This window comes from Amphiura filiformis, chromosome 2 (assembly GCF_039555335.1).
Source record: "Amphiura filiformis chromosome 2, Afil_fr2py, whole genome shotgun sequence".
Lineage (NCBI taxonomy): Eukaryota > Metazoa > Echinodermata > Ophiuroidea > Amphilepidida > Amphiuridae > Amphiura > Amphiura filiformis.
Genome location: NC_092629.1, coordinates 62,154,480 through 62,166,115, shown reverse-complemented (window position 1 = coordinate 62,166,115; position 11,636 = coordinate 62,154,480). Strand labels below are relative to the sequence as shown.

Genomic DNA, 11,636 nt, shown 5'->3' with positions numbered 1-11,636 from the left:
GGAGTTTGATTGCGACGATAGATCGGACGAAATCAACTGTCCATGTAAGTATTGACCTTGACGATATTCGTTATTTGGAGACACTTAATTATTTCCAAGATTCCAAAATCACATTGCTTAATATTCGAAATATCCATAAATGTTTAAAAAACATTAACGCACAGCCGTTTTTGTCACCCACCCAGAAATATATTGATATGATAACAACAACAATAATAATAATTTGTGTAAGAGTGTGAATATGGCACATATTACCAACTGAGTAATTTTGGAAAAATTGTTGAAAAACGTAAAAAAACCCATTAAAACCAACCTTAACGTATACATCATTATCTTCGTCACCACCACCACCACCACCACAACCACCACCACCACCACCACCACCACCACCATCATCACCATCATCATCATCATCATCATCATTATCATTATCATCATCATCATCATTCATCATCATCATCATCGTCGTCGTCGTCATCATCATTTTGATCATCATCATATTATCAATATTATTAAAGGCTCTGGTATGAACGTTTCGACAGTATTGTTTGTGGGACATGAGAGCACATCAGACATATCGAATTGAGTTCTGAATATGTGACCCTCAGCACAACTGAGCCCTGAAGTCGCCAATCATCATTTTTGAGATATTCAACCAAAATATTCTGCTTGAAATTAGCTTTAAAATGATGTATATCATGTCTATAGTACTTGACATTTAAGTAGTGAAAATCAATAAAACAGTCAATAAATCCTTTGTTTCCTATTGTTTATTGTTAAGTTCGATTGAGCATATCTCAATAGTGGCACTGGCGACATCCGGGCTCAGTTGTGCTGAGGGGTCACATATGAGGAATGTCCTTCTGATATCAAATAATTTTGATTTTTTTTGAAATTTGCGATATAATACAAATTTTATTAAAATTATGATATTTTTAAAATTTTAATATTTAACAGTCCTCGAAGTAAACTTTCTAAATCTAATGATATGTACTTAAAGTGTATGTAGCTGGGAGGAAAAGCCGACGATCAATTGAAAATTTTGACCTTTCGTATGTTTCACAAAAAGACAACCAAAAAAAATTTGGTCTTTCGGCGGAAACAACCCATAGCTTCAATACGAGAGGTCAAATTTTTCAATTGATCGTCGGCTTTTCATCCCAGCTACATACACGTTAAGAACATATCATTAGATTTATAAAGTTTACTTCGATGACTGTTAAATGTAAAAAATATCAAATTTTAATCATTTGCCATAAAATGTGTATTATATCGCGAATTTGAAAAAATTAAAATTATTTGATATCATCAGGATATTCCTCGTATTCACAATGCAATTCGATATGTCTGATGTGCTCTCATGTCCCACAATAAATACTGTCCAAACGTTCAACCTTTATAACAATCTGAAATGAATTGAATTTACACTTAGGTAATACAACAAATGACTTCCTATGTGGCAGTGGAGAATGCATCGATATACACGGTGCTTGTAATTTTGATGCAGTGTGTCTAGATGCCAGTGACGAACACGACTGTTCTTGTAAGAACACTTTCCTATCTTATCAATTATTGTAATCGCAGCAATGGGGGATAAATGACAATTTCAACCCCTTCCTTACAACCACCACCAAAAGAAAATCAGGTGATATATTCCGAAGTGGAAAGTTGGATGAGCATATCCATGTGATGCATGTTGCTATAATATCATAAAAACCTGAAGATTTAGGTCTTTTGGGAAACTTCATGCATATCTTCAATAAGAAAGGTCAAATTTTTCATATGATTGGCCGGTTTTTCATCCTAGCTACATGCATTTTTAAGAATATATCTTTAGATTTATATAGCTTACTTCGAGGACTGTCAAAAAATGTGAAATTTTTAATAATTCGCCATAATTTGTATTATATCGCTCATTAAAAAACAATCAAAATTATTTGATATCAGAAGGACATTCCTCGTATTCAGATTGCAATTTGGTATCCGATGTGCTCTCAGGTCCCACACAAAATAAGGTGGGTGACCGAGCGAGCCCTCAATCATGCGAAACTCAAAAAGACATTTTTGGTGAGTTTGCAATTTTGACTTTATTGTTTTGAATTTCATTATTTTGCCGTAAATCAGGTTTTGGGTGAATATGAATGTTACTAAACTATCAGTAGGCTAATTACTAATGAGTTGTTCCATAACCATTAGGGTATAGGACATTTTTTGTTTTTGATATAGCCCCCGAATGAAATGTATTTAATTATGTTTGTACTCACTCAGGTAGCATTGTGTGTGAATTTTACATCCGAACTAGAGGCTATTCTTTTTTTATGGGCATTTTAGTGTCTAAAATGGCCCAAAATGAGGGTTTTTCAATAGTGCCGTCCATTTCTAATCGTCGCCCCCATAGGCTTTACATGTAAAATAAAAAGGCACATAAAAATTTAATAGCCTCTAGTCCAGATGTAAAATTCACACCAAATGCTTTTTGAGTGATTACAAAGATAATTAAATACTTTTCATTCGGGGGCTATGTGGAATGTTTTTTTTATGTATTCCTTGTACAATGACATTTTACTATAAAATGTCCATTGGAAACAAAGGTGTAAGGCCAGAGTAAGGGGAGGCACATTCGTCCACACCCGTATTTGAGATTTCTTGATATTTATCAACACTAAGAAGTATTCTTTCACTTGAAACTGATAAAATACAACTTGCTAATATTTACTCGTATTTTTGCTTGATTTATTTCACTCTTTTCAACTCTAAAAAGTCACATGGCTCAAGACAGCTTAGTAAATTCTCGCGCCGCCAACGGTTGCTCTTGCTAGTTTATTTTTGACTCCAGGGTCGACATCGCTTCCTAGCCACCCCTGGATTTTTTTACGCGTAGCTAGGGGTTGTGGTACCCAGGGCAAAGGATACATAACCCCCCCATTTTTGCGCGCGAAATTTTGGAGAAATAAGGCCTACCACTAATTAATTTTGGTTACTAGAAGTTGAATATCGGTCTTAAAATGTTCTTTCAATTGATTTTGTGCTGAAATGCTGAAATTTTGACTTTCATCGCTTGGATGGGCGCAGAATCGATGTTGAATTGGTGAATTTGGCGCCCCCTAAGGGTGGCGCCCGGGGCACGTTGCCCCCCTGCCCCCTAGTTACGCCACTGTATTCATGAACCCAAACCCAACGTATAAACAAAAACAAAATTCACAATATTATGACAATTGACCACTACTTTCCAACTTAGATATATTTTGTCATATTTACACAATTGCGCCCAGGTACACTAGGGTACGAAATCACAACCAGTTCCGATCGCAGAATAGTGTCAAAATGCTGAAGAAAGCAAACCACTAAACATAATAATGGCTTATATTCTGCCCACAGGTGATAATCCACTAGGCTTTCAATGTGGTAGTGGTGAGTGTGTGTCTTATTTGGATTCTAGGTGTGACGGCATGGTGCAATGTGAAGATGGCAGTGACGAGACAAACTGTGCAACATTTTGTGAGTTTAAAGAAAAAATCATGCCAAGTGAAACCTTATATTCAGGCCCGTACGCAGGATTTTTTTTTTGGGGGGGTGCTGATTTTGAAAAAGTGGACTTTTTTCCCAAGGGGGGGGTAATTTCGTGGAAAGTGGACTTTCTTCCCAAAATTTGGCCCATTTTTGACCAAAAAAGCGTACGGGTCTGCTTATATTACAATATTATATGCGTCCACATGGATCTGACTTGCATAGGTAGCGCAAGGGGGCACCAAAAATTGCATTAATTTGACACTAAAATTGAAAACAATCTTGTTGAACATGCTGAAGCCCGTCGTGAAGAAATATAGGAGGCATATGCATGAGAAGAGCATTACATATACATTATGCGTGCTATGGATGGCAAGAATGCGCGGAAAGACAACTGTCCTCGCCGCTGTTTGGATGTAACATTATATTTTTTTAAAAATTTGAAAAGCAAAACACTGCTTAATTTTCAACTTAACTCTTAGGTAATTTAATAGTTCAATGGATCAATAGCACTAATTTTATATAACAATATGTAATTTCAAGTACGATTTTCTCATACATGGAATTCTCACAGTGAAAAGGCATCATCAGAAATGATCAAAATTTCAATATGTGATGACCTGACACTTTTTTGAGACTGAAGTGTAAAAGACCATAAGAAAACATATGGTGCAACTTGCTAGACTTGAATCCAGTCCTCGTTTACGGAGTATAGGGTTAGGGTTTATGGTTGGGGTAAGGCAGTCTTGTAATAAGACTAGTAGAGTTGCACCCTATTCGGTAATCGCTCCCATTTCTGCATATTATTCTGAAATGTACACAGTTTTGATTATATAGCTTGGTATTTTTCTGTTATTCTTAAGCGCCCTTTTCAGATGCCATGCAAGAAAATATTTCCTCTTTTTCTTTTCAAGCACTAACCAGCCTACGGTGAGCTAGACTGTCCCACAGTCTCGGTTCCATCTCTGTGTAAACACTTAGAGCTAATACCACCTTCTCCTTCACTCCACAGAATAATACCAACACACCACTAAGCCCTAACTGCCAGCAACATAGTTATAGCGCTCCAGACCAAATTGTTTATTTTTTTTATAATAGCTCTCCTAATCCGAGACTGTTACATTTTGAATAGAAAAGGTCCTTCCAAATAATTATCAAGCAACGTGACTGTGGCGTCAATTATAATAGCTCCGCCCCATTCTCAATTCAAATATGGTGGGCACATAACATGCACGACTCAGTTCTATTGTAATTTTGCGCGCGCGTTGGTTATGATCAATAGACTATCATTGAAAACCACTTCAAATATCGCCTTGCTTGCTGAGATCTACATTGATCGGTCAGGCTAAGTAGCCGCTTACACAAACGGCAAGACAGTGAGACCATAGTGAGATATATAGAAATCTCGTCTGACCCAGGATCGGTGAAAGTGAATTCCCACAAAATGCTGGGAAGTGGAAGGGAAATTGTCTACATATTGGGAGGGTCCATGTATCGGGTTTATTTAATGTTATCATAATCTACATTACCGGTTGCTCTCCATGGACCCGAGGGAGGGTCTAACGGTGAGCCTAAATAGTGGTATTTAACTTTTACATATTTACTACAGGTAAAGGCGGATCATATGTTCTTGAACGCTTTGAATGTGACAATGGAGAGTGCATCAGACCAGATGACGTATGTGACAACCAATTCGAATGTACTGATCACAGTGACGAGATCGGCTGCAGTTGTAAGATCCATGTAGTTGTTTAAAAAGTTGTTTTCAACATGGGAGTAGCCATGATATTTTGCGGTGATGGAGGGGGGGGGGGGTGGCAAAATGAAGTGGACGTAACTCCCCTAAGGTATTATTATTAAAGCACATTTCTATAGCGCTCTACAAATAACACAGCGTTTTTGCTCCAAAACAAAAAACAAAAAAAACATAAGAAAAACAATATAAAAACAACAACAATAATTACACATTTGGAAATAAGTACGTCTTCAGAAGCCGCTTAAAAGCAGCCGCAGATTTCGCTTCTCTGACATAAACAGGGAGCTTGTTCCAGTGCTGGGGCCCGAAAACGGTGAAACAGCAATCCCCGGCTCTTTCATTGGAGCGAACTGTATAGAGCCTTGTTTTGTCAGATGATGAGCGAAGCCTGCGACTGCTTCTAGATGATTCTGGATGATTATAAAGCGTGACAAGATCTTGTAAATATGCCGGAGCAGTACCTGATATGCAGTTGTATAATATGTGCAACATGATCTTGAAGTTCATTCTTTCCTTTACCGGGAGCCAATGGAGGGTATTCAACAAATCGGCAGAGCACCTGTCTCGTCCACATGCAAAGATCAGCCTGGCTGCCTTATTTTGGAGACGCTGCAGCCGTTTTAGGTCCATTTCACGGGCACCATACATAAGGGAATTGGCATAATCTATGCGAGACAAGACAAGTGCTCTGACGGCATGATGACACGCATCCTGGCTGAGAAAACGTCGTATGCGCCATAAGTTACGGATGTGAAAATTGAGAGTTTTACAAAGATTGCTAATATGGGAAGACATATTTAGAGCTCCATCAAACAGCAACACCTAGGTTTTTAACATTGGCAGATGGTTTGATTGAGTGGTTGCCCAAGCTCAGCTCAATGACGGGAAGCTTATTGAGAGCTCTATTGGTGGCAATGATGAAAAATTCCGTTTTGTCCTGATTGAGCTGCAGCTTGTTACTAACCATCCAGGAGTTAATATCAGAAATACAAGCAGACAAGTTATTAAGCACACGCTCACGGTCACCACTGACTTTGGGTTCAAAAGCAGCATAAAGCTGTATATCGTCCGCATAACAATGAAAGCATATGCTATAACGACGAATGATTTCACCAACGGGAATGGTATACATGATGAAACACTGAGGGCCAATGATGGAACCCTGGGGTAATGAGTAGGTGAGCGTATGTTCATTAGACATGTCGTTGTTAATTACAACTCTGACGTTTCGGTGGTTAAAATATGACCTATACCAGGAATGGACTGTGCCATCGATATTGAAATCTGATTTGAGTCTATTCAACAGGATATGGTGATCCACCAGTATCAAAGGCTGCTGACATGTCAAGCAGCACCAGGAAGACAACTTTACCATGGTCCACGTACTGGAGGATGTCGTTCTTTACCTTTAAAAGGGCCGTTTCAGTACTGTGAGACTTCTTATAGGAGGATTGGTTCACTTCACCCAGGTTGTAGTTGTCGACATGTGTGACTACCTGACATGACGCAGCCTTTTCAATTACCTTACACATGAATTTCATGTTGGCCACTGGCCTATAGTTCTTTAACATATTGTTGTCAAGATTGGATTTCTTGATTACAGGAGTAATGATAGACTCTTTGAGTGCATTTGGAAAAATACCAGACATTAACGAACTGTTGACAATTTTTGTGAAAATCGTCAACAAGATCGGAAGATTATCCTTTACAAGCCAAGTCGGCAGAGTATCTAAGTTACATGTTTTACTAGGAAACCTTTTTATGATCTTCTCAATATCTGTCTCAGATAGCGGAGTGAATGTGTTTAAGCAACAGTTAATGTTAGCATCAAGATTACTGCGGGGATTACTGATTTCTACAGAGTCAGCATCCGCAACACAATCATCAGCAGAACTAGGAGAAACATTAACATTGGCCCTGATCTTCTCAACTTTTTCAATAAAAAAAGAAAGAAACTTGTTGGCAAGAGCTTGATCAGGACAGTCAAGAACAGGTAGAATTTTTTGAGATTTGTTAAGCAACCCATTAATTGTAGCATACATATCTTTGACATTTGATTCAGAGAACTTTTTGGAGAAATACTCAATTTTAGAGTCAGTGATAAGTTTAATGACTTGATTCTTTTGAGCGACAAATTCTTCATTATCCTCCTCAGATTGACTCTTTCGCCACTTTCGTTCCAGTCGTCTTCTGATGCGCCGGGCTAGATGGATGTCTTCGTTGTACCAAGGTAGTCTGTGTCTTATAGTACGCTCCCTGGTGGTAATAGGGCAGACTTCATCAAGCACAGACTTTGTTAAGGACACATAAGCATCAGTAAGGACATTTGGATCCTCACAGTCAAGAGGGAACTCAGACATGCGCTTTTGCAAAAGTTCGGTAAACTGTTCAGGTTTCATTTTACCAAATTGGCGTGAGCGAATAACCGATTTTACAGGTGGAGGTTTTGCATGGTTGATGGAACAAGTAATAATGCGATGATCTGAGTAAAATGGTGGAAGAACAGCATGTCTCTGGATGGTGTTATCATTTTCATTCGTGATTAACAAATCAAGGGTGTGTCCCTTTTTGTGAGTTACTTCAGTGATTAATTGACGAAAACCATTGCTGGACAGAATATCATTGAATTTACGTGTCTCTGGTTTAAGCGGTTCATCAACGTGAATATTGTAATCACCAACAAGGACAACTTCAGTAGGTATAACAGACAGTTCTTCAAGGAAAACCTCAAAATCTTCCAGGAATTCAGATCTCTTTAGTCCGTTTACTTTTGATGGTGGGGGATGATAAACCACAACAAACTGAACAGAGTTTTTAAGAGTAGCGATACAATACTCAAAGTTGACTGTAGTGAAACTGGAAGGAGTAATACTAAGTTCAATGTTCTCTTTGTATACAGTACCGATCCCTCCTCCACCATCCTTTTTGGGTCTGGAAAGGCTTATGAATTTATAGCCTGGAGGAGTACATTGTCCAAGTATCACCGTCTCATCAGGGGAAAGCTTAGTCTCAACAAGGAACATGATGTCAACGTCATAGTCTATAATATGATCAACCAGAATTACGTCTTTATTGCCAATGGAATTCGCATTCCAGCAATGAACTGTGAGGGAATTGTAAACCTTTAAAAGGGGGTGCGGATATGGCAGAGTTATTGTGAGAATCAAATTGCCGATTATTCGAGTTTTCGTTATTGATACTACTAGTACTAGAAGACGAGTGATTTTTCTTAATCATGTGAGATCCGGCTCTACGGCCTCTACGACGACGATCAATACCAAGAGATTTGATTGTGTTGAAAGTATCCTCAGTAAGATGTAAGTTCTTGTCACGTAAGCCAATAGATCGGAACGGGTGTACCTTTCAGCACTGTGATCAATGTTTTGATCAGCAGTTGAATTACTGATCACTGTTGAATTACTGATCAATGAGCCATGGTAAATCATCCGATTGTTATTGATAGGTAACTGATCAAGATGGGAATGGATTGAATTGCCCGTGTTGTACCAACTGCTATTATATGTACTCACAGTCGGAGAATTCAGTTCAAAATTCCCGCTTTGCTGCAATCCATCCGAGTCTGGAAATGTCGCATTCTGAAGGAGTATATATTCCAAAGCACGATGCAACAAAATTATCCACAAAACAAGACACAATCCGGTCAAAAACCGGACATATATTGGGAGCAACATATTGACGAGGCAGCTGCTAAATCAGCGCCATAACAAGGTACAACATCTTTTTGGTCCTATAGCGCTATCGGTGACCGAAGAGGTACCGTTGGCACTTTTATCGTACCCTGAACATTTGTACAGTGCAACTGTTAATTATTATGCTTGCTACAATTTATTACATCCCCAGGGAGTGATGTTAAGAGTCATCGGTACCTAACCGGGCACCGATAGTTCTGTAGGACCAAATTCGATGTGGTGCCTAAAATGGACTTAAGTCTAGTCCGACGAGTAGGACCTTTAGTTACCAGAGTATACACATTTCACACTATGATCACTATCTTACATGGCACAAGAAAGACGAATTGCGAAAGTCCAGTGACCGCGCCGCCCAAAAAAAATCCGGGAGGGGCGGTTAGTGGATATTTGTGGTTAATCTTTCTTAAGCGATCAGAGTTAGAGCAAATTTGAACGATTAAATATGAAAGAGTGGTCCCTTTGATTTTTTCTTTATAATTTTAACCTACTTGGATACTTTTTTTAATTCTTCTCCTAAAAAGTGCCGGGAAAAAGTAGAGCCTTTTGTACTTTTATTTATTTGGAGATGCGTCACAACCCCTGGTTACATCCATGGATTTTCAAGCTACAGGGTGAATATGGTCGATTATGTAGGGGTCAAATTTTGGTTACAAACCAAACCGATGTATTCCTCTAATAATAAAAAGGTCAAATCAATGTTCAATTGATCTGAGAGGGTTCACATATTAAAAACAAAAAGTTCCGATTTTAATCAATATTATGTTTTGATGAATCCAAGTGTGTGAAAATATTGGATCCAACACATAATATTGATAAAATTGGATGCTTTACGCCCAATATTTATTGGTCTCGCTATGAGTTTGAAAATATTGGGCTCGACTGCGTCTCGTCCAATATTTTTAAAACTCATAGCTCGACCAATAAATATGGGCTCAATCGATCCAATTTTATATCAAACTTGTCCCATATTGTTCCTTTGGCAGCTTCTATTGGCAGGCATATATCGAAATTGTTTTAGATGCTTAAAATTGCGTTCTAGATATCTTGTATAAATGCTTTGTGGTCACAATATTATGGTTTTAAAGTGAAACCTAAAAGCGTGTTAGCCTGACATCCTCCGATGGGGTGTTTGGTACCAGTTGGGGGGGCAAAGCTGCACTGCTACCAGAGATAGTTGACATCATGAGCTACACAAAAATGCATGATAGCAATTGAACCGGAGTAGCTTTTGGCGGAAAAGGTCATCGAACTTTACACAGGGTCAAATTTGCTCAAATTGTGTTAAAAACCATTCAAATGTATTCCTCTAGTCACAAGGATTCAGAAAAAGTATAGTTTGACCTATCTAGGACGTACCGTTCTTGAAAAGTCAAAGGTCACGTTTTTTGACTCTATGGGGGTCAAACACATCAAAGTGCTCCGATTTTGCCAAAAGAGATGTCAAATTGTTCATTTTGATAAATCATTTCAAATAAGGATAGGATCGCACCCCAGGATCCAACATCGCACCATCTAGGATGTTTCGTTACCTACAACCTTGGCGGAAATTCGTTGCCACACCTGCACGTTCTGGTGTTAAAAGCACGCAATCGGAGCCAAATATGTGATAGTTCCGTATTATTTTGTATAATAGTTGCAAATGTACATTCAGCTTACACTCGCCCCTTCCCCACCCCCCATTTTTCAATGTTGGGAGACTGTAATGTAGAAATGATGACGATTTTGTCCATTGCAATAGGGGAGCGGGGCAGGATGTTGGCCAATTAACGCTCAGGTGTGGCAACATTTTTCACCAAGGTTGTAGGTAACACAGCAAATATGTCTAGTACCATTGAGGCCTATTGAAATGGTTTTAACACAATTTTAGCAACTTTGAAATTTGACCCTGTGTAAAATTCAATGACCTTTTCTCGCCAAAAGCTACTCCGGTTCAATTGCTATCAGGCATTTTTGTGTAGCCCGTGATGTGAACTACCTATGGTAAAAGTGCAGCTTTGCCCCCCCCCCCCCCAGTGGTACCGTCCAACCCCCCGAGCTCACACATTATAACTTTGACTGGGCTAAATAGGTTTCAATTTTAATTCTCGGACACATGTACGTGCCTGGTGACGTGTATATCTTTATAGCTGCTTAGTAACAACGTAGAGACGAGTGATTGGCTGCATTTAATTGTTTACAACATTCGTTACATTTTGAAATTTTTTGAAACTGATTGTAAAAATGATGTGCTCAATGCATACATGATGTATGATATAAATCGAGGCTTTTATCGTAACAGTAGTGCACCGACATGCACCGTGATTTGTGGGAACAGGTCAGAAATGGCCCTATTATTGTGTGATATATTATGTTGTTTATCTTTAAGATTAATTTCTTTTGAACAAAACCAAATATTTTACTCACTATTGACGGTTTCGCCTATCATGGTCGATAGGCGTCATCAGAATGTTGGTAGATCCTTCTTTCCGGTAGGACGTATCCCGACAGTAGAGGGTGTATTTACAGTCAGGAGAGGGTAATACACGTGACTTAGGTAGTGGGCCCCCTCGTCTCTGTTCATAACGTTGGATCCTGATCCATATAGATTTCTTGATATATCTGGCATTAGCATTACACTCCTTGCTGAGGATTTGTGCATTGTCCCAATTGTTGTACTCCGTCAT

General features: G+C 38.8%; 2 protein-coding genes across 2 annotated transcripts; both read right to left on the bottom strand.

Moving 5' to 3' along the window:
* Positions 1 to 6,071: 6,071 nt before the first annotated feature.
* On the bottom strand, positions 6,072 to 6,464 carry LOC140141946 (uncharacterized). Its single transcript, XM_072163841.1, has one exon. It carries the CDS (start codon positions 6,462 to 6,464, stop codon positions 6,072 to 6,074), a length of 393 nt encoding a protein of 130 aa, XP_072019942.1.
* Positions 6,465 to 6,558: 94 nt separating this feature from the next.
* LOC140141940 (uncharacterized) lies at positions 6,559 to 11,636 on the bottom strand. Its single transcript, XM_072163828.1, has 2 exons — positions 11,477 to 11,636; positions 6,559 to 8,303 (listed from the first exon to the last, which is right to left on the bottom strand). Exons 1-2 carry the CDS (start codon positions 11,634 to 11,636, stop codon positions 6,559 to 6,561), a joined length of 1,905 nt encoding a protein of 634 aa, XP_072019929.1.

Coding starts and splice junctions, on each gene's coding strand:
- LOC140141946 (XM_072163841.1), bottom strand. CDS start 6,464: ATGTCTAATGAACATACGCTCACCTACTCATTACCCCAGGGTTCCATC.
- LOC140141940 (XM_072163828.1), bottom strand. CDS start 11,636: ATGACGGAGTACAACAATTGGGACAATGCACAAATCCTCAGCAAGGAG. Junction 8,304..11,476: donor TGTATTACCCTCTCCTGACT/GTAAATACACCC, acceptor ATCATATTATAG/ACTATGACGTTGACATCATG.